Here is a 23448-nt window from a genome sequence, read left to right as displayed (position 1 = left end):
ATATACTGGACGTCAAAATACAACACCTACTAAAATCACTATCAAGCACGTCAATACACTGGATGTCAAAATACAACACCTACTAAAATCACTATCAAGCACGTCAATACACTGGACGTCAAAATACAACACCTACTAAAATCACTATCAAGCACGTCAATACACTGGACGTCAAAATACAACACCTACTAAAATCACTATCAAGCACGTCAATACACTGGACGTCAAAATACAACACCTACTAAAATCACTATCAAGCACGTCATATACTGGACGTCAAAATACAACACCTACTAAAATCGCTATCAAGCACGTCAATATACTGGACGTCAAAATACAACACCTACTAAAATCGCTATCAAGCACGTCAATACACTGGATGTCAAAATACAACACCTACTAAAATCACTATCAAGCACGTCAATACACTGGATGTCAAAATACAACACCTACTAAAATCACTATCAAGCACGTCAATATACCGGATGTCAAAATACAACACCTACTAAAATCGCTATCAAGCACGTCAATATACTGGACGTCAAAATACAACACCTACTAAAATCACTATCAAGCACGTCAATATACCGGATGTCAAAATACAACACCTACTAAAATCGCTATCAAGCACGTCAATACACTGGATGTCAAAATACAACACCTACTAAAATCACTATCAAGCACGTCAATATACTGGACGTCAAAATACAACACCTACTAAAATCACTATCAAGCACGTCAATATACTGGACGTCAAAATTCAACACCTACTAAAATCTCAATCAAGCACGTCAATATACTAGACGTCAAAATACAACTCCTACTAAAGTCACTATCAAGCACATCAATATATTGGACGTCAAAATACAACACCTACTAAAATCACTATCAAGCACGTCAATATACTGGACGTCAAAATACAACACCTACTAAAATCTCAATCAAGCACGTCAATATACTGGACGTCAAAATACAACACCTACTAAAATCACTATCAAGCACGTCAATATACTGGACGTCAAAATACAACACCTACTAAAATCACTATCAAGCACGTCAATATACTGGACGTCAAAATACAACACCTACTAAAATCACTATCAAGCACGTCAATATACTGGACGTCAAAATACAACACCTACTAAAATCACTATCAAGCACGTCAATATACTGGACGTCAAAATACAACACCTACTAAAATCACTATCAAGCACGTCAATATACTGGACGTCAAAATACAACACCTACTAAAATCTCAATCAAGCACGTCAATATACTGGACGTCAAAAAACAACACCTACTAAAATCACTATCAAGCCCGTCAATATACTGGACGTCAAAATACAACACCTACTAAAATCACTATCAAGCACGTCAATACACTGGACGTCAAAATACAACACCTACTAAAATCACTATCAAGCACGTCAATACACTGGACGTCAAAATACAACACCTACTAAAATCACAATCAAGCACGTCAATATACTGGACGTCAAAATACAACACCTACTAAAATCACTTTCAAGCACGTCAATACACTGGACGTCAAAATACAACACCTACTAAAATCACTATCAAGCACGTCAATACACTGGACGTCAAAATACAACACCTACTAAAATCACTATCAAGCACGTCAATATACTGGACGTCAAAATACAACACCTACTAAAATCACTATCAAGCACGTCAATATACTGGACGTCAAAATACAACACCTACTAAAATCACTATCAAGCACGTCAATATACTGGACGTCAAAATACAACACCTACTAAAATCACTATCAAGCACGTCAATATAATGGACGTCAAAATTCAACACCTACTAAAATCACTATCAAGCACGTCAATATACTGGACGTCAAAATTCAACACCTACTAAAATCACTATCAAGCAGGTCAATATACTGGACGTCAAAATACAACACCTACTAAAATCACTATCAAGCACGTCAATATACTGGACGTCAAAATACAACACCTACTAAAATCACTATCAAGCAGGTCAATATTCTGGACGTCAAAATACAACACCTACTAAAATCTCAATCAAGCACGTCAATACACTGGACGTCAAAATACGACACCTACTAAAATCACTATCAAGCACGTCAATATACTGGACGTCAAAACACAACACCTACTAAAATCACTATCAAGCACGTCAATACACTGGACGTCAAAATACGACACCTACTAAAATCACTATCAAGCACGTCAATATACTGGACGTCAAAATACGACACCTACTAAAATCACTATCAAGCACGTCAATATACTGGACGTCAAAATACAACACCTACTAAAATCACTATCAAGCACGTCAATATACTGGACGTCAAAATACAACACCTACTAAAATCACTATCAAGCACGTCAATATACTGGACGTCAAAACACAACACCTACTAAAGTCACTATCAAGCACGTCAATATATAAGACGTCAAAACACAACACGTACCATAATCCCGATTGAGCACGTCCATATAATGAACGTCTGCTAGCGGCATTTCACAGATGTAGTTGTGGTGCTGACTTCCAGACACCAGCGCCCAGCCGTAGATCCATCGCCCATTGCCTGAAGACAAAGAATGTGTAGGCTGTAGAATTTAGGTTGAATTCCAATTTTAAGTCGATTAAAATTCTTTCATAATTGATTATGCATGAATGTATATACTATAAAATGATTTACCATATTTGTATGCAATTTTATTATACAGGCGAGACATTGTATTCGGAGGGGCGTTCCAAAAGTCGTTGATGTTAACATCAAAAATGACGTCACCACTCCCCCACCGTATACCATTGGTGACGTAATATCCGCTTGTGTACCATGTGGACTGTCTAAAAATGTATAAAGGTATAATTTCTTTAAATTCATACTAACAAAAACGATGATAAATATGCACATGCATAAACAGAATGTAGTGATCAAGAAATATAATTTCTTAAATATTAATGTATATTCAGGAAAGAAAAAAGAGGCCAAATAACTATGGGTCGACGTAAGCCCTTATAAATATTTCATAAAGTATTTGTATTTTCGTAAATAAAATTGATTTCAATATATGTGTTTAAGTTCGTACAAGACGATGTCATTCTCGGTAAGGTAACGTGATATCATCTGGTGTTCGGATTCTGAGTTCACTGTTAGAAGTCGGGCACCTTTTGTCTGAAATGAAATTTTTTAAAGCTCCACTCTGAAATGCAACTTAACCCAAACAAACTAGAAATCATACAATAAGGAAAATAATCTGATTTGAAAACTCTTGTTTATCTTAATTAAAAATACTTTTGTTTACAAAGTGCATTATTTGTCAATGAATTTTATCTGAATCGTGTCTTGCTATAGGTCAATAATGCAACCATGTGGCTAAATTGAATAAAGAAGGTTGGTTGATCGTACACGAATGTTCTCTTGTCGGTACAAGGAAGTATTTTAACTCCCGTATCACGAATCACGCCCGGGTCATTATGGTTATACACTACTAAATTACATCATTTTATGATTATATCTGCATGATTATATCTGTAAGGCATTAAATGGCCTATGTTGTGTTGGTAAATCCCCATGTCCTCAAGAAAATTTAATTGAAAATTTTAGACACAAACTATGAGTCAAATGCATGTGAACCGGAGAGGATTGGTTGAAAAAGGCGGAATGCCTGTGGTTTATATAAATATAACATTCATATTCGTAACGCTAAAACTATTAGATCTTGACTAACGAAAGATGTGACCCACAATAGCACACTTACTGGTAATAATGTTTATCAGTTTCTAAACAAGTCTTCATAAACTTCATAAAGGTATCACACTTCTCAAAAGAGTGACTTACTCATTTACTGCTAATGGGGTCATCATAATATTTCATAAATGTAAAAAAACAATACAAGGATACATTACATTAAGACAATAGGGTTTCTATAAGAAATATATCAATCGTTAGTAACATAAATGTTGACAAGGTATCAGGTTTTAGAAAAATCACTTTTAACTGTGGAAGTAGCCTGCTAAGAAAACTTCTTGCTATAGAGATAGATGGTACGTAACTCTTACACAACATTGATGCAACTGAAACTATGTAAGAGACTTGTACATTTAAAGTAAACTATCCTTATAAACGTTGAAAATAGTTTGCTAAAAATCCCATTATACCTGTAAGTGAAAAATAAGAGTTTATCTTAATGGGCACATAAATCTTGGACAACTTTGCGGCAACTGACGAAATATTTATACACAGATCGATTTCTATCGAAAAAGTTTATTTAGCAATCATAATAATCATAACCAAATACTGTTTGCTTAAACTACGAATGTTCAGATTGTAAGTCAACTTACCCAACAAGAAGAGTCGGCCTCTTCCAAGATTTTGGGGTTATCAGTGATGAAGCCATAACAATGAGATTCAAACAGCACCCAGCTACTCGGACAACCTGTGTAGGAGAGGGTTGTTAAACAACAAGCAACAGCACAGAAAGTGGTTGTCAACGCTCGCTTGATTTTCTTCAGAAGGGAATAAACACATCTCAACAATTGTTTAAGTCAGGGTTATGCGCCTTGCAACACATACGCGTGTGTGTATTGTCTTTGGAACTACGCAGGAGGTACAACGTAAAGTATTTTTTTGCGGATTTTTAAAGTGAGGGACAGGTACAGTGCGGAACAAAATTGCGGATTATTTGTGTGTGTTTTTTTGGGGTTTGTTTTTTTTTTGTGTGTGTGTGTGTGTGTGTGTGTGTGTGTGTTTTGTTGTTGTTTTGTTTGTTTTTTTTTGTGTTTTTTTTTAATTTATTTATTTTCGAAGGATAATATGACCTGGCTAGAAGGTTTATATCACTGCTATCGTAATATAAGTTCACCAACCCGGAGGCCAGACGTGTAAGCTCCTCTCGATTTTAGGCTTGAGCGCTAGACCACAAAAATTCCACTGAGTACATGTGGAGTTGAAAATGATACATGAATGAACCAGATTTCAATGAAAATCAATTTATGAAACAATCCTTCATTTACAAAATATGTTCATGTTTGGTTAAAGGTAAGAGTGTGTAATATTTTGCGTATATTTACATAAAACACATTTAAAAAGAACGGATATGAAACGGAAAACTCCTATAAACTGGAAAACCCCATGCAGTTCTGACCTTATTGGAATAGGATTACATAACAATTCTAAAAATAAGGTATTACAGGGGAGGTAACTCAGATATACAGAACATAATTAATTCAATGCGATTTTTTCCCTTTTGTACTGGTCTAGCTGTGAAATTATGGTGAGTGAGTGAGTGAGTGGGTGGGTGGGTGTGTGAGTGAGTGAGTGAGTGAGTGAGTGAGTGAGTGAGTGAGTGAGTGAGTGAGTGAGTGAGTGAGTGAGTGAGTGAGTGAGTGAGTGAGTGAGTGAGTGAGTGAGTGAGTGAGTGAGTGAGTGAGTGAGTGAGTGAGTGAGAATGTAAAAGCTGGACGATGTTTTATTTACATAGTGGAAATAAGGAAATGACATTACTTGAAGCTGTTATTTCGGCAAAATTGACCTTTCTCGGACCTTTTCTAGCTAAATTATTCTCGAGATGTTCTCTTTTCTTTACGACGGCTTGTGCACTTAACATGGGTCCTATATGGCCATTTTTTTAAATTTTTAACACACTTAATGTTTGCCAAGAAGGTTGTATGCATTTGTGTTCGTTTCAGTGTATCGTGTACGTTAATATAACTGTAAGACCCGAGTCATTTTTGTTCCGCATTGAACATGACCCTCACTTAAAATTACGCAAAATGATATACGTTGGACCCCTTGCCATGTACACTACCTTTCATTTGAATAGTCTTAGCCAAAGTTTGTACAAACTGACTACGACATCAAGGACACCGGCTATAACAATACTTCGAAAAAATGAAGACAATTCAACCATTTTTGTTTGAAAATTATAGGATCATGTATGATAGAGTTCCAATAAGTGTGTAAAAGATGGACCATATGTGTCCAACAGGGATTTATTTTATTTACAGAAAAGTGAACCTACTTTCTTTTACTTAACACGTTGAAGTTTAAACCGAACGTTCTCTTAAAAAAATTATATATTTTGGGTATTATTTATACATTCTATGAATTAAGAAATAAGTCATTTTGACTTCAAAATAAATCTCTTGAAATGGTGAAATTAAAAATAAAGAACTCCGTTTTTACCACATTATTATTAAAAGATTTGGACGCTCATTAGCAACCATAAATACTTTTTCACTGAACAGAAATGTATTATATTTTATAGAAACTCACCATTTATCCCAATTTGCGCATGAGTTTCATTAAACAATAAACATCCAGATAAAATCCACAGCAGTAAAGTTTCCACAACATCCATTTTCTTTCAACTTATTCATCTATAAAAATTCAAACTTGAATAAAGGCCTTTTTATTCTTAATTTATTCAATTAAATAAATGTTATAATATTATCATGTGCGATGTGAGTACACTTGATAAACCAAGCCCCAAGCCCCTAACCGCACTACCACGATAAGGGCTTCCACCCATACCTTCGGTACTAATCACGCACCAATATCATAGTCATGTTGACAGGTAACTGTTTACAGATAATAATTCCTCATTTCAAATGTACATAGTACCCCTAACATCATAGCCATGATGATTTTGACAACAAAGTAATGCTGATTACAAGATATGAACAATCGATTCAACATTTAGATGTTGTTTCATCATTTTGATTTAAATCGACACTCTTATTTGAGTGTTAAAGCTCTAACTACTTACTAAAAAATGCATTTATGAAAAATATTAGTTACCGATAACAATATTGTAACCGTGTATTTTAAAGCTGAAAATGCACAAATATTAAATGATTGGTGAGTGCTAAAAATTTACGGTGATCTTCTATCGTTTCATTGATAGAAATACCGTGTTTTCTGCAACTTTCTTTCAAATCAAACTGAGAATCTTTCATGAGAACCATGGCTTTTGACATTTATTCATCCTTTTTGGTATATTAAAACAATTTTATTAATTGTGGTAAATTTTATTTGGGAGTAAGAGTGCATCTTTAACTTACCCAGCAAAATGGGTATTCTGCATTTGATAAATCTTAACTCATTATTTAAATTTAGTGGTTCGCATAATAGCTTTTAAAGTTTTATCTTGAACATAGTTGTAGAAACGTACGTTCTTTTCATTCTACAACTGCTGTGGTTCATTCGGAACTGATTTGTACAACAATAAACATTCGCCGTAATTATGCAAATCACGTAATAATGAAAAAAATCATTTGATGTCGTTTAAACTTTAATTTTACTACATTTCAAAAAAAAATAACTCGGAAAAACTGAATTTAATACAGCGTATTAATAATTAAATAGTGCATTAATTGCGTTTAAGGGCTATTTGTTCAATTATATAGCTGAATTTTAGCTTGTTTTCATATTCAGTAATATCTGCTTCACATTGGTATGCAGATATGAACGAACAATATCGGTATAGTGTAACGAATGTATTTTAAGAAACAAAAATTAATTTAGTGTGACGGTCTTGGCAAACTATATTAATCGACTCTGTATTTGAAAATCTTGCCTCTTATTGGCCGATTGAATCGATATACTGTAAAAAAAAATAAGTCAAAAGAAGATTAGCAGCATTACGTTTGTTTAAGATAATGTACATGCACAACTGAATGCGTGGACATCGATGGGTATTGACGACAAACCATTTCTTTCTTTTGAAAAAAAAAATATACCGAAATGTTATGTCTCTGTTCGGATGATTAATATTGATAAAACTCTTAAACCAGCTTCATATATTTAGAGCGGGTCCTCACATTATCACTATTTAACAATTGTTATTTTGATAAAACATCCTCATTGACAGTATCCCATACCATTCAGATGTTATCGACGCTATCTCAATCTAAAATACATGCTGAACAGTTTACACTTTTGTTACTACTATCTATATTGTGAAGTTTATACAGAATGGACTAACGTGTATAATCCATTAATATTCTGACCTAATATGCAACATACTTTAAAAACAATCTGCGAATATCAAATTGGATATTTATAAGAACTACTTAAGTCTGACATGGACTTTTTTTAATTGCTGTACTTCATTCTGAAAGAAAGGGGAGGAAATTATAAACTTCCTTAATAGAACGTGAATTGAATAAAAAGATAAGATTCTAACTCAAACTGTTAAATAATTGAGTGGATTATAGGTTTAATCTTGCTTGAATTCTCTGTGTTTGAAATATGGAAGAAACTAAAGGAGATAAAGAAAAACCTTTGACGTTCGCTGACCTCGGAATAGAGACGGTAAAGAACACTGAGGAGACATGTTTTGGAAAGGTACTCTAGAACTGTGTAATATTGCCTTTGAAATACTATTCAGTTAGTATATCTACAGAGCTTGTTCAATTGGTCTGTAACAGTAAGAATATATAATTATATTATACCTCACATACATTTGTCCCTTTTTGTATATATAAACTCGATCGGTCCGTTTATCACTGTATTTGGATGAAAATCTAGTTTAATGACGTCAGCGGTCCATATTATATTTTTGGCCGCTCCGGACCTCGCCCAAAATGTAATATGGACCGCTGACGTCATACAATTGGCAAGTGCGGCTTGCTATTTTCACAACGACGAAAACTTGTCGCAAGTAAACATTATTACCTTTGTTCAATTAAACACATTTACATCGCTTTAAAAATATTGAATTGTAATGAAAAGTGTTCTGTATATATATATATATGATTTATTGTATATTAAAAAAAAGCTTTGACACATCAAATACCTCTCTTTATACTTTACATTCAAATATTTTCGAGAAATAAAAGGGTTTTTTTATGGTTTATAAAAGTTTACTGCGAGCGTTCGGACAATAAACCACTCAGGTATTACTGCAGGAGTTGACGTTAGAGGGGTCGTTACTTAGGAACGTAACCTTTTGACTTGCCCCCGTTCCTCTGAACCGGAATTTATTTCGTTTAAAATAATGGCGCCGAATTTAGTCCGAAATGGTGCATTAAGGGCGTATTTTATTACCTTTCTCTCTTACATTGAAATAAACTTTGATGATTTAGGGGAGGTAGTGCTTGCGCCACTAAATCCGCTATCGACTTAATCTATGTTTCTTATTTCAAGAGAATTACTCCATGCTAAGAGGTTGTTTTTTAAGAATGTATTAATGTGTAGTGCTTGGTTACGCTTTTAAAACTTGAAAATTGGTGCTGAGGCAAGGCCAAATGGAACCGTAACTATTTTTGTAAATCATCTAATGGAAATTGACATTCCTCACTGGGGAAATACGTAACTTTAATACCCACATAACACAACCATGTCAGAATAATGCTGAATATGTATTATAAATTAGTTCTGTAAAGAACCCCTGACGTTTTGTATGATTGAAACATTTGTCCTCTGGTGAAGATTGTCTGGTCTAAGACAACATGGCAGGTTTGAATAATATTGTGATCAGACGGATATGTAAGCATTTACCAATTAAATTGCTATATTACAAATAGATAAGAGTTAATTTAGATTTGTCTTATTTACTTTCAAACTTGACATTGATCTACGTGTAACAAGGAAATAAATCCAGTCCAGCATACCAGAGTATACCCTATTAAACTTCCTTTTTTATAGAGACGTAGCCATGTAACTATATAACCATACTTTCAGAATGATAAATGAAAACACATGCGAAATGCGAATATATAATATATAATGCAATCATCCAGTCACATTCCATGTATATGTTTAATCCTTAGCGCTGGTCCTTAGAAAGTTCAATTACTTTTAATGATAAATTTCCGACATAAAGTGAATGTACGTGAGATGGGTTAAGAACACACTTTAGGTCCAAACAATAACAATTCATCATGATCTTGGGAACGGTTTCGTAGATTATCGCTTATACTCTATCCTATATTATACACTGATGTGTTCGGGGATTAGATGTTCTTAGAAACAACAGATGACCGTTCACTAGCTTTATTCATGAAAATATATTTTCCGGAAGTCCCGGTATCATATTACACGCGCATATATATATAGAGTGGCTACGGAGAACACAACATCCACCAATGGGTTATTTTGCTGCGCATCCCCGAGTCCAAACTCTTTGTTTTCCCCGAGGGTCCAGTATTCTTAAAAAGCAGCATGCATGCTTTTAAAGTAATCTTACACTATCTTTAACTCATTATTTGCCCAGGATCCATGCCTATGACATACGCGTGTCCATGCGACGCTTTCAAGCAGAGTTTGAAATCAATGAAATGAAATGGGGTTGTTAGTACTGAATTTAGATCCGAGAGTTTGTATTCGACTCGAGTGGACTTCAGATTCGGATTTCATCAGGCGCTAGCCGAGTGAAAACAAAATCTGCAAACATCCACATGAGTCGAATACGACATTCCGGTTGAAAACGTAGTACTAATAACCCTTTTATTATATATTACTTAAATGACACTTGATTTCATTAAAATTTCATTTAAATGACGCTTTAGTTTATTTCATGGCGTCATTTTTACATCGCGCAATGATACGTTTACAATGTAATGATAATAATAACAACTTTATTTAACGAAGGTTACATACTAAGTGTACAATCATTACAGACATACTACTTATTTCCACAAAAAGTATTACAAAAGTACATATACTAACTTACATATTAAGCAACATACAAAACATACAATCACACTATCACTATCATACTTATCTCATGTAATTCAACATAATTATACATGTATTCAACATTTCTTCGACAAACACAACTCATTTTAATATGATGATTATAAATTACAATAATTTCATCCTGTAAATAATGTAGATATATTCAGCAACACCACATTCAATTAATATATTTTCAACATTTACGCATTTGGTAGTACCCATTACAAGTTGTTGCAAGAATGTCATATACGTACATTAACACAATTCATGTAAACAATGAACTATTTATTATAATGTGAATTAAATAAAGTGTCAAGATATTTTTTCATAAGCTATAATATTATTCTGCCAATAAATAGCCCTTTAATGCACGTTTAAAGCTGGTAGCTTATCTTGACATTTAGTGTATGTAGGAAGAGAATTCCAAATTTTCATTGCTTTATAGGCAAATGGTTTTTTTCATATAGTTTGTTCTAGGTTTTACAATAAAAAAAATCCTTGTTTTCTAAAAAACGCAAGCTATAGTGCTCATTTTTGGCAAATATTAACAATTCTGTGAAGTACGAAGGAGTCAAACATTTCATGCTTTTGAAAACAAGAAATGAAAGATGATAATAGCATATATATATATGTCTTCAAAAGATAGCAACCCTGACTGTTTGAATATGTTTCCACAGTGGCTAGCTCCCGACTTCATTATTTGCTTAATCGCTCTTTTCTCAATATTAGTGATTTTTGTGGTATCTGAGGAATGTGTAATTCCGTAGACACTACAACAGTACTACATGTTTGACATGATATATGCATTATAATACAATAATTTCATCTGTTAGATAAAATGCTATTCTTCTTAGAAGTACGAATTTTGAATTAAACTTATTCACTACAGTGTTAACATGTGTATCAGTATGCCATGACAATGTCTGATCAACATGCACCCGAGGACCTTTTGACATTTTACGTTTTCCATCTATTGATAGTTCAAGTTGCATTGGAAACTGCATTGAATAAAATGGAATACGTTCGTATTGCGCTGGAGTGGAAAACGTACAACCGTAGTTTTGCTATGTATTTCGAATGGAGTTTTAGGGATATAATTAATATAATGAAATATATAATAAAACCCATTATTGTACAATTTCAGCATATATAACAGAATGGTTGATTATTATCGTTAAAGTTTTAAGCATTGTCTTCTGCTTCTTTTCAGGTTCGAAGCCCTGCAAGTTTAACAAAGATAGAAAAGGCGTTCTTGATTCTATGTAGCCTATCCTTAGTAGCGGTGATAATCATAACTATCATAAAGATGGCTGATATTCCAAAAGACGATGCCGACTTTACATTTGCTCTCCTGTTGTTAATAAATTCATGTAAGTACAGAAGTGTATCAAATAATAAACAAACAATAGAAGCACCTTTAACAGTCAAACTGATAAGTGCTTTAATAAACTTATACAGATAACGGAAGTAGATGTTTAGTTATGGATGTTCAATTCTATTAATATAATATTTAGCAGTTATTAAAAAAATACTTTTGAGGTATTGGTTTCAATCATAAATGACCATCCTTTTCATGATTTACCTCTCCAACTTTTTACCAACTGGCTTTGCATTTGTACGCTAATTAATATTGAACCACATGGATCATTACATAAGTAAACTTTGTTTCACAGTAGTTGGAAATGAATGGCAGTTATAAGAGACAAAAACGCCAGACATTTGTGAGAATAGTTTATGATGTCATAAAATTAATTTATATATTTCAGGTATAACTCTGTACTATCTGTTCAGTGGCGTTTTCTTCGAACGACCATACGAACTGATTATCCTTGTTATCAGCACGTTTATAGTCTGGATATACCTCGTTCTAAACTACTCCATCAGCGTCAAGAATGACCTGAAACTGGTAATTAAACACACCATATGGAATGCGGATAATATTGGGCCCAACTTATCAACAATCTTAAGATAACTTTTGCGAACTAAGGCCCCTTTTTAAATCGTAAACATCACGGTGCTTGAGAGTGCTCATGTACACTGGTATAGTAATGACTAACGAGCACAATCTATGCCATAAATACATTGGCATAGAGGTCGCATACGTGTTTTTTTTCTCAATAAAACAACCTACGCATCACGCTCGAACTACTTTTTAATTCGTTCTAACAACTGTGTATTAAGTTAAAAAAACGAGATGAGTATCTCATTTAAACGACAAATAACTCGTTTAAACGACTTATGTATCTCGTTTAAACGACATGAGTATCTCATTTAAACGACAAATAACTCGTTTAAACGACTTATGTATCTCGTTTAAACGACATGAGTATCTCATTTAAACGACTAAGTTTCTCGTTTAAACGACTTATGTATCTCGTTAAAACGACATGAGTTTCTCATTTAAACGACTAAGTTACTCGTTTAAACGACTTATGTATCTCGTTAAAACGACATGAATATCTCATTTAAACGACTAAGTTACTCCTTTAAACGACTTATGTATCTCGTTAAAACGATTGGCGTATCTCGTTAAAAATCTCGTTATGTTTATAAAGCTAAAGTCGCTTTTTTCATGAAGCTAAATTTCTTTCTTATTTTTCTGAATAATAGTTAGATTGTCAAAATAATCGGTATTAAAGGTAATATCATTTCAAAGTTAAATACTCACATGAAGGCAAACTGTACACTAATTATACCATAACAAAAATAGTGAGCTAAGCTTAATTCTGTTTAAACGGAATTTTGTGAACTGCACAAACAATTTAACGCCAAAATACAAAGGCGTAATAAAGTAGAAAAAAACAGCATACAAGACAGCCACGTTTGCGTTAACTTTCACTATCTACCAGGGTCGACTGATCACTGCATCCGTTCTCGGTCCTGTGGTCCTTGTTCTTGGTGTGATATTGGTGAAGAACTACCGGGACTCCAAGGGCCTGATCTTCAGGACAGTTGGTGCCAACGAGGAGGACCAGAACATGTGCAACACTCTGTACATCTTCCTGGGTTTCTTAAAGGCTGATCTGCAGCTCTCGGTGGGTGATTTATAATAGCTTCTAGGACATATGATTCCCTTTGAATAATTGATTGCCCCTGTACATTTAGGCATTGACATTGCAAAACTGTGAAGAACTGCAGGTGTTTTATCGTTGTAATAGCTGCTATATAGTATTAATATAACTACATGTAGTATCATATGTGTTGGGGTTTCATCGTTTACGACGTACAAAATATTAATCAAACAAACATGGCTTGCATTGGTAGATGAAGTTATTGAAAGTATTCTTTTTAATAAAATCAAGCCTGTTGATACAGTTTTATTCAATAAAGATATGAAAACTATATGGAAAATGACACTTTCTACCAAATATTATCATACACTAATGGTAAATAACTGGTGTACCTTCAGATCTCACTTGCTGTCCTGGTGCTGAATACAGGAAGGTTGTTGAATGAAGAAGACAAGATACTGCTTCCTGTGACTACTTTGATCGGCATTGTCACGGCCGTATGTGGTTACTTGTGTGTAAGTGGCAGCTGACAGGAGTATATTTAGACAAGAATTGATATGTAGGTCGGGTTTGCCAATGGGTTGGTTCGGACGCTGTCGGCGGCACACTCAACAGCTAATTTTTTTTTGAAATCCGGGATGCGTTTAGGTGCAATTTCCTTATATATAATCTTGGAATTAACAACACACAAACAAACAAACAATTATAATAAAGAGACTGGCTAATAAGCTTGCTTGATGCATAAACTCCCTACCCTTCAGTTTTAAATGCATCTATTTATTGATAGTGCCTATAGTGCCTACATTCAGCTACATCCGTGCCAAATTATTTTCGACCTATTTTGTAAAATCGCATAATGTTCGGCCAACCAGTAGGTTAGATACCATACCTATTTTTGCTATCTTGTGTGAATTAGAGGATTTTTTTTCAATTTATATGATCATTGATTTTCGATTCTGACGTATGCGCCAAAATAATCTCATAACGTATATCCATTCAGGTTTTTTTATCACCAAGGTTTACTTGTTAAACTAGTGTCGAGGTACACTCGCCGTATTTTTAGGAGATTGCCAAAAAATGGACTCTAGCATATACTAGTTCCCAATGATTTCTAAGATTATCTGTAACATTAACTTACATTAATGTGTCACTATTGCAGGTCCGGTTTGAGAACAAGAAAATTGCAGTCATCTACCTGGCCATGTGGTGTTTAATACCAGCATACACAATTTATTTGATTTACCATGTGAGTGTTTAATTCACCATTCAATAAACCCACTTATCAAACAGATGTGGTATATAATATGCAACTTAAGTGAATTCTATGGTCATACAGTATTGATTGCATCCGTTATTTATATCGAGCAATCCGGTTAACCGCATTGTTCTTAGATTCAATTAAGACCAATATTGAACCAGTCCAGCTACTTACAACTAAAGAGTCATACTCAAATCGACCTATATCTACAAAAACAAACCAGAGAAACCAAAAGCAAAATTTTCGAATCGTAAGAAAGTTGCTAAATTAACTTTAAATTACATATAAATTGAGCATACCTTTTGAATATCCTAAACAGCCTGCTTAGAAACTAACAGTGACTTGCCCATCTTTGTACAACCTCTGCGGCCTCGAGACCGTACCGTAAGCAATATGCGGAACATAAAAATACGCATAAAACAGACATTCAAACAATTACGCATGCGATATACTAATAAAAAATGCGATATATCACATGCTCACTTTTTCAAACAGCCATTGATTTTAGTAAATATATGCATTATATCTCATCTGCCGCCACAGATTTATAAACATTGTAAACATTTTATGCAATCAAATAAGAAAACAAAAAAGAATGACATATCTCATCGTTTTTTTTTCAGGCTGCCAAAGATTTAAGCGACACATCGGATGACACACAGATGGAGATTGGTCTGTACGCTGTTCTGTTTGTGACTGCTGCAGCCTCATTGGTGGTGAAGGCTTTGTCCATTATGTTCGGGGTCAGAGTTTACCGCAACTTCGGGAAAGGGTTGAAAGAAAAAGGTACATACAGGGTTTACAGGACGTTATTTGAAAGTGTCTTCACAAAAACGTTAATTATTTTAGAATACAATTAGTAAAGAGTGTGACTTGTGATATATTACATGACTAATATGGTGTTGTTTTAAAAAACACATAAGTTTGTTGTCTTTTTTCTAGTGTACAAAACAGAAGATTTGACGTTGACAATATCTACATAAAAGAAGAGGGAGCAGCGAATGCTAGTTCGAAATGACACTAATGTACTGTAGAGCTTACTATTAAACACACAAACAATGTCATTATAACAAGCTAACATTCGTTTCACTTGAGACGGACTGACTGACTCGAATCTGTGTTCTTAATTTCCTGTGGTTAAAAACTCCATGCTATATGATTGGTTTGTTTGTTGCTTCCAAGTCGTAATTATATAAACGTGTTTGAACAGTATTATAGTATGTACGATCTTATATGTATATTAATGTACAGCAACAGTGTTTTAGAGTAAGAAACTGGTAGATATACAGCGTAAGGAAAAATAGAACTTGAAAGAAATGCACTCAAAACACTATAGAATCAGAATACCATTTTATGTTATGCTGTAAGTTTAATGACGAACTTAGAAATAAATATTGTATCAGATCACCCCGCCGACACTGGCAAAATTTAAGTACCTTATGTGGAGTAAAAATAAGAAAACTGAACAACATTGCGATATTTATGGTCCATGCTATGAAACTTAGAGAATATCAATTAAAAACTTTAGCTGCTTCGTAGAAATACTCACCTGTACAGACAGTATATTTAGTTTAAATAGTTTTATATACTGTGTTTTAAATAATATTTTATAAACAGTACATATGGACTTATTTACTAAGCATATACATAAATACTGTACGCATGTAAATGTCACAATTTACAATACCATTATCATAATTCTGTATTATATACATTTTACATATTTAAATATATGTACATATGATTTGTGTCTTTGCAATAAAATGATTGTTTTGTAAATGGCAAAGTCAAATCAAATCCATTTCCAGTAAACTATGAACCTTTGAAGTGTTTTATCAATGTTGTATCACTCCCTTCCATCGTTTTTGTACGCCATATGTCATAGTTTGTGAACATTTCCATTTATTTCAATCCTTGACTAGTTACTGGACGTTCATTGAAACATTTACACGAATCACAAAGTACTTGAAGATACTTGTATTGTTTGAAAGTTAACTCGAAAGCACTTATAAGCTCATACACAAGGATTCACTGCAAAGGAAGTTTAAAACTGGGTCGCACTTTCGTCACTCATAGATGTGCAGATACAAATATTCAACGTAAACTGCATATTATTTCCGTTTCTCGTCAATCGCTCATTTGATTGTCCCGAAAAAAAGGCCATTGAAACTTCTTGTTTTAGGAAGTTAGCACATCCCTTTAAGTTGAGCAACACTTTAAAAGTGAATAATAATTCAACAATGGTATATTGTATAGACCGTCGCAATGGAGTCAAGTAATAATAACATAACCAGATTCGATTCATTTGATTTTGACGTGGTGGTCAATGGAAAACATTGTGAAGATGGCGAAAGTCCTGGCACTCCGCTTTCGTTTTCTAAATTCGGGATCGATAACCGACAAGGGGCCGTCAGAACTTGCTTAGGAAAGGTAAATAATTTGCTTTACTATATTGTTTCATCAGTGTTCAATTAAATGTAAATTATGTTTGTGTTTTATAATTCAATCGGAGGCCAGTTCGGAAAGGTAAATTATATCTGTGGTTAATAAATAAATCGGCGGTCTACAGAACATCTTACGGACAGGTAAATAATGTGTGTGTTTTATATTCAATCGGAGACGCAAGAACATTCTTAGGAAAAGTGAAGTATGTCTGTGTTTTATAATTCACTTAGAGGTCGCCAGAACATTCTTCGGAAATGTTAAGTATGTCTGTGTATTTATAATTCACGCGGAGGCCGCTAGAATTTTCTTTTAAAGGTAAATTATGTTTGTGTTTTATAAGGTAAATTATGTTTGTGTTCCATAATTCACTCGGAGGCCGCCAGAACATTCTTCTGAAAGGAAAATTATGTCTGTGTTTTATAAGGTAAATAATGAATGTGTTTCATTATTCACTCGGAGGCCACCAGAACATTATTTGGAAAGGTAAATTATGTCTGTGAGTTATAATGTAAATTATGTTTGTGTTATTATCTGATAAACAATTAACGTTTACATCTTTGAAATATACAATCGTCAATATGGAATTAATTAGATATGCCAGTGTTTTAACTAAGCAGGAGCCAATCTCTAGATCTCCCCACTTCTTTTCAGACATATTCTTGCATACCGGACGTGTGTTTCCGGTCATGTGACCAGTGCTGCAAAAACTCGTCTTACACCCCATGTAAGATGAGTCACGCGCAACAACTCGCCACATCTTATTTCTTTAATTGTATGGTTAATAAAAAGTATATTATGCAATTTCAATAAAGCGCAATAAAAATATAAGTATGCAATACTTTTAATTAAAATTGAAAATAAATAATCGTAAAATCGCGATTTTTAGAGGAACTATTTGACGTCAATAGTGATTTAAAATTACTGCACCCTATGACGTCAGTACACAACGTCACACGCGCGTTTTGGTGAAATGTACAAAAGTGCGTTTTCTACGTCAACTTTTCGACAAATTGATAATTTTAGATATGCAAGAAAAAATATCAATCATGTTTTTTTCCGCAAGCCTCGTTACCAGCTTACGCGCGTCCCCTCGGGTCGGATTTTTCTATTCGCACCGGAAACACATGATAGATACTTATATTCCCATAACTATCTGTAAGATAATATATTTCACATTAGATTTTATTAATTTTTGCTTATAAACACCTTTGCTTGATATTTGATGGAACATTTTGTGAGAGGGCCGCATGTTTGATTTCTATAGTATGCATGTATACATTCGTGAATACTCACCGAGTTCCCGTTTTATTTTACAGATACGGACTTTAGGAAGTCTTTCAGGCTTGGAAAGACTATTTCTCATAAGTTCCGGTGTAGGAATGGGCACTGTCTTGGTTTTGCTGGTGGTAAAGATGGCATTGGTGACACCGAAAAGCACAGAATTTGCATTTTCACTGGTTCTGTCATTTAATATCTGTAAGTATGTCTAGTCTTGTTTCCATGTTGCTCAATGCGTATTGAAATAAAATCCCCCGTTTTTAAATGATAAATGGCAAGCATAACTTATCCTGTGTGTAAGAACAACATGCAAATATTGTATATGTGAAGTTGAATGACCTGGCTTACTAAACTTTTTTGTTTAAAACACAAACAAAAAAACACATGAAAATCAAGGATTTCTGAAAATCTTTTTTTGATTATTTTATGTGAATTACTAGTTGCACATTATTCCTGTATTATTTTCAGTATTCTGTCTGTATTATCTATACACGGCGTATTTTGTGAGCGTCCTTATGAATTGACTGTCCTGGTCATCGGCACCACAATCGACTGGGTGTACCTGGCACTGAATTACTGTTTTACGTCACAAGATACGCTCAAACTGGTAGGATTTTTCGTTCCAATCCATGCACAATCTTAGTTCTACACAATAAAGCAACATACAAAACTTGGCACATAGTTTGATATTCATTCAATTACAGTTAGTAATATATATTTGCTAATATAGACACATTCTTATGCTTGGTTGTAGGTAACGAAGCTAAAAGAAAGCTGGGTGGGATCTAGAATTCTTATATTTACTGTTTTTACTTTTTAATAGATATGTCTGGAAAAAAAACACTATAAGAAATGTGTACTTTTGCGCGCAGTTTATAACTATAGTGTTAACACGGTAAACTTGACATAATCAAACACAGTAGTAACGAAACTGTTTTGTATGGATGCAGGTACGCCTTATCATAACATCGCTTTTTGGAATCGGAATAATTACAATGGGCATAATTCTAATACTAAAATACCACCAGTCAAAGAATCTGATTTTTCGCACGGTCGGGGCAAATGCAGAGTTACAAAATATGTGTCACGTGATGTACGTGTATATTGGTGTCCTGAAAGCAGACCTCCAGGTGTCGGTAGGTAGACCTATTTAATGATATAAATACGTAAATCGTTTTCATTAAAGTAAAAAAAATGTATTGTTTACTCATATATTAATTAGTATTGCATATTTCATGACTAGATTGGTGAAGTGGTGTTGCAAGACTTCGAGCACCAAAGTGAATGTCAATGTACATTTCTGTGCCAACTTATGTGTGTTCTTGTAAATTCCGTTGCTAAGAGACGTACAGTACAAACATATACTTCAACAAAGTGTACAATCTATAAGTTCGTATACACATTACTTTTGGCTTTTAGGTAACGCTTGGTGTCCTCGAATGTTACGATTCCAACGGTCTGATGTTGAAGGATTATTTACTTATGCCTCTAGCACTTTTGGTTGGCATCTTTACTTATTTTACCGGCTACTTTAGTGTAAGTATATGTTTCGATCATCCCTATACTATATGTAAATGATGATATTTCTAGTATTTTCCAGTATTTATCGGAATGTTTGGACAAGGAGCACATATTACGTAAAATTGTACAACCTCGACAGTTCGTGGTTTATCATTATTATTTAGAATATCTTATTTATGATACTTAAGTAATACAAGCCAAGAACGGATCGCTTCACCGATTAGTTTCAAATGTGTAAGATTTGATGCAAACGCTAATGCGATTAGTTTTTTTTTAATTTTCAGATGAGGTTAGAAAGCAAAAAGATGGCTATTGCATACATCATTTGTTGGAATACTATTCCAGTCTATGTGTTGTATTTGATTGTACAGGTATGGTATAGATGTTGAGTCTGTGGCAATTAGAAATGTTTAATGACAACTTTTTTAATAGTTACATATCTTCAAAACAAGGTTGATGTGTGTAAATAGTTGGTTCTTTGTCTTAAAAGACTTTATTCAATTTCCATAATTGCTATGTAGTCAAATGTACATTCATTAAACTTTTTTTATCGGAAACGATGCTCTTTTTATTTTCGCCACACTGGTGAATGGTTTCATTGAAAGACTACTCTTTGTCTGAAAACATGTTTAAGTGTCTGTTTACATTTCGCTTTGTAGTATTTTAAACATTTAAAAACATGACTTAAAAATCGGTTTTGTTTACATAGGTGCTATGTCATTTCCTCTGTTTCAGGCATCGTTGGACTTAATAAGAAGATGATGTTAAACTTGAAAAGGAAATTTACGCAGTCTTATTTGTTGCGTGTGAACTTCCATCATTATGAGGTCACTTTCACTTTACTGCGGGATAAGAGCATACAAAAACTTTGGGAAAGGTCTACGTCAAAAAGGTATAGTACCAGTAATATAAAATATTGTGGGCATACAGAGTAATAGGTAAATGCATTTGTGTTTCGATATTGATATCATTTAATGCCAAACGGATAGGATGAGCAAGAATTAAACTCAGTCAGTATCTGATCATAATGATAGTCCAATTGCATGGTAAAATGCAAAAGTATTGTATTGTAAGTCTATACCATCATATTTATTTATATTTTCAGTTTTTGGAAATTGCCAGTCAGCATTTAGCAACGACGCACCTGTGTTTACCTTTTAAATATGAGATGTTTACGTGGTATGCAAGTGCATTTCTTGTATTGGTGACGCATACGAATATGAGTTGAGTTCCAGAGTGTTTCAACTGTTGAAATAAATGCATATTTTGGAGAATCTTCTAGTTCCAACCGCGTGGCGTTCCATGGCAACCGCCACTGAGTACCTTCGTTCGGTGCTTTAACTTTAGTTGTTTACTTAACAAGCTTATCGTTTTTCCTATTTTTTAGACAAATTGTGTCCCGTGTCTTCTCTCCTTTTTTTGCTAATAAATTCTAAACACCATAGAAGTAAATATGGCGGTAAAATAAGATGTGCAATATAGTAAAAAACAAATAAAGGATGTTTATTTTCCCATTTGTATTTCATTGAGACATAGAAAACATTGAAAAATACAAAATAAAAAAAATATGTAAAGGTTTACAAGAGGTAAAAGTGATACTTGTGCAACTGGCCAGTTTGAATACAGGAGGGAAATTAAAATAGAAGGGAGGAGGAAGTAAAATGGAGACGAGGGGAAACGGGATCAGCAAAAGCGGCACCGGAAAGATGAGAGGTGAAGGCGGTCGAGGCTCGGTTTGCTTCCTCAACAGAGATGTATTGGTGCATAATGCCGATGGTGTGTACCATTGCATTGGCAAATTTAAATGTTTTACAATCTCTTTCACAAAATAAAAATAAGAAGAGGATGGTGACACTTTTTGCTTGCGAAACATTAAGTTTTGTGTTAAGAATTAAAATAAAACAAGAGCGCCAGCTGTCGCAAAAGACTTCCGGCTTATTTTTAGGGCATCAGGTTTAGTTGTATGTGAGCCAAATTTAAAAACATCGACAATAGTTTTGCCAATTCGAGGGTCATAACTCTTAAGTGGCTAATACGTCGTGGCTTACTGTCGAACCTGACCGATATTCTGTTACTTTTTTTAAAGTTGGTGATGATTGGACAAAGGTTTCTCAAATGATTGATCGGGAAATACATACTTGAGGTCATTTCTATATTTTAAGGGCGATAACGCTAGTGCGACTCCAGTAATATGGATGGTTATCGAACTGGTTCAAGATAATAATCACTATACATTCTAACCAAGTTTGGTGGTGATTGAATACAGCCTTCTTTTTAGGTTTATATGGATCAGACAAAGACCGATTTTAGGCAATCAGTATCAATAAAGGGCAAATACTCTCGAGTGGCTCTGATTAAGGTGACTGGTTATCGAACATGGGTGAGATATTATTCCCATTCATTTTCTGGCCATATTTAGTGATGACTCGAGAGACTTATTATGTTATTGATGGGACAAGTGCACAGAAGGTAATTTCTATCAGTAAAGGGCGATAACTCTCGATTGATAACAACGATATGGCTGTTTATATTGTTTCCGAAATAGTATAGTATACCCATTCTGACCAAAGGTGATGGTTGGACAAAGGCCGCTAAACTTATTGACCGGACAAGACCTATCAAGACCGATCTTTGATCCAAATTAAGACCATTATTGAATACCACCACAGAGAGATATGACTTACTCTACATGTGCGTCATGTTCTGACAACAGTTGTTCCAAGTTTCATTTTAGTATCTCAAGCGGTTTTGAAGTTTCAAGTTTGGGCTGCATGTGACCTTTACCTTTGAGCAGAAAGTCAGTGTCATACACGAAACCCCTATCCAGGGTGCTTCAGCACAATAAATAAACAACAGTGAACAGGTTTGCATTACTTATTACTTATTACAAGAACAAAAGTCTCAGCATCTGAAGAAATTAAAATACACCACAACTTAACAAAGCTTCTCACCCATACACGTTCTTCACACAAACTACCATCCACACCAGATAACAGGATTATAAAGTTTGACAGCAATAAATACTATTTTTGTAGTTGTTACCAGTATATACTTCACCAAATAATATTAAACCTATGGCACATTGTTTGTTCATGAACTGACAACAGATCTCATACTATTGAATTTGACCAATTACAAATACTTTAAAATTCCACGTCAATTTGTTTCACATCTCCTACATGATAATCCATACACAAACCACATTTATAATCTCATATTCTACATGTTGAAAATACAACACAAACAAC

The 23448-nt window shown here is 34.1% G+C and overlaps 2 protein-coding genes and 1 long non-coding RNA gene across 3 annotated transcripts in view; 2 read left to right on the top strand and 1 right to left on the bottom strand.

The window, feature by feature from the left end:
* The window catches only part of LOC128246207 (contactin-5-like), a 32234-nt gene extending 25869 nt beyond the window's left edge, over window positions 1–6365 (bottom strand). Inside the window, exons 1-5 of the mRNA XM_052964397.1 lie at window positions 6281–6365; window positions 4348–4442; window positions 3093–3178; window positions 2699–2850; window positions 2468–2584 (exon numbers count right to left, since the gene is read on the bottom strand). Coding sequence (XP_052820357.1) covers window positions 2468–2584; window positions 2699–2850; window positions 3093–3178; window positions 4348–4442; window positions 6281–6365 — 535 coding nt within the window. The remainder of the gene's footprint in view (window positions 1–2467; window positions 2585–2698; window positions 2851–3092; window positions 3179–4347; window positions 4443–6280) is intronic.
* A 1532-nt stretch (window positions 6366–7897) lies between these two features.
* LOC128245602 (uncharacterized) lies at window positions 7898–16534 on the top strand. The gene is made up of 8 exons (XM_052963806.1): window positions 7898–8353; window positions 11898–12057; window positions 12454–12593; window positions 13537–13722; window positions 14097–14213; window positions 14858–14944; window positions 15580–15742; window positions 15899–16534. Exons 1-8 carry the CDS (start codon window positions 8258–8260, stop codon window positions 15937–15939), a joined length of 990 nt encoding a protein of 329 aa, XP_052819766.1. The 5' UTR covers window positions 7898–8257; the 3' UTR covers window positions 15940–16534.
* A 650-nt stretch (window positions 16535–17184) lies between these two features.
* Window positions 17185–22044, top strand: LOC128245661 (uncharacterized). The gene is made up of 8 exons (XR_008263209.1): window positions 17185–17386; window positions 18718–18877; window positions 19148–19286; window positions 19630–19815; window positions 20099–20215; window positions 20485–20571; window positions 20936–21092; window positions 21306–22044. It is a non-coding gene; the product is annotated as an uncharacterized LOC128245661 (long non-coding RNA).
* The last annotated feature ends 1404 nt before the right edge of the window (window positions 22045–23448 follow it).

This window comes from Mya arenaria, chromosome 9, assembly GCF_026914265.1.
Source record: "Mya arenaria isolate MELC-2E11 chromosome 9, ASM2691426v1".
Lineage (NCBI taxonomy): Eukaryota > Metazoa > Mollusca > Bivalvia > Myida > Myidae > Mya > Mya arenaria.
Note: the sequence above shows the minus strand (reverse complement) of the source record. Positions and strands in the feature narration are given on the sequence as shown.

Coding starts and splice junctions, on each gene's coding strand:
- LOC128245602 (XM_052963806.1), top strand. CDS start 8,258: ATGGAAGAAACTAAAGGAGATAAAGAAAAACCTTTGACGTTCGCTGAC. Junction 13,723..14,096: donor AGGCTGATCTGCAGCTCTCG/GTGGGTGATTTA, acceptor GTGTACCTTCAG/ATCTCACTTGCTGTCCTGGT. Junction 15,743..15,898: donor GAAAGGGTTGAAAGAAAAAG/GTACATACAGGG, acceptor TCTTTTTTCTAG/TGTACAAAACAGAAGATTTG.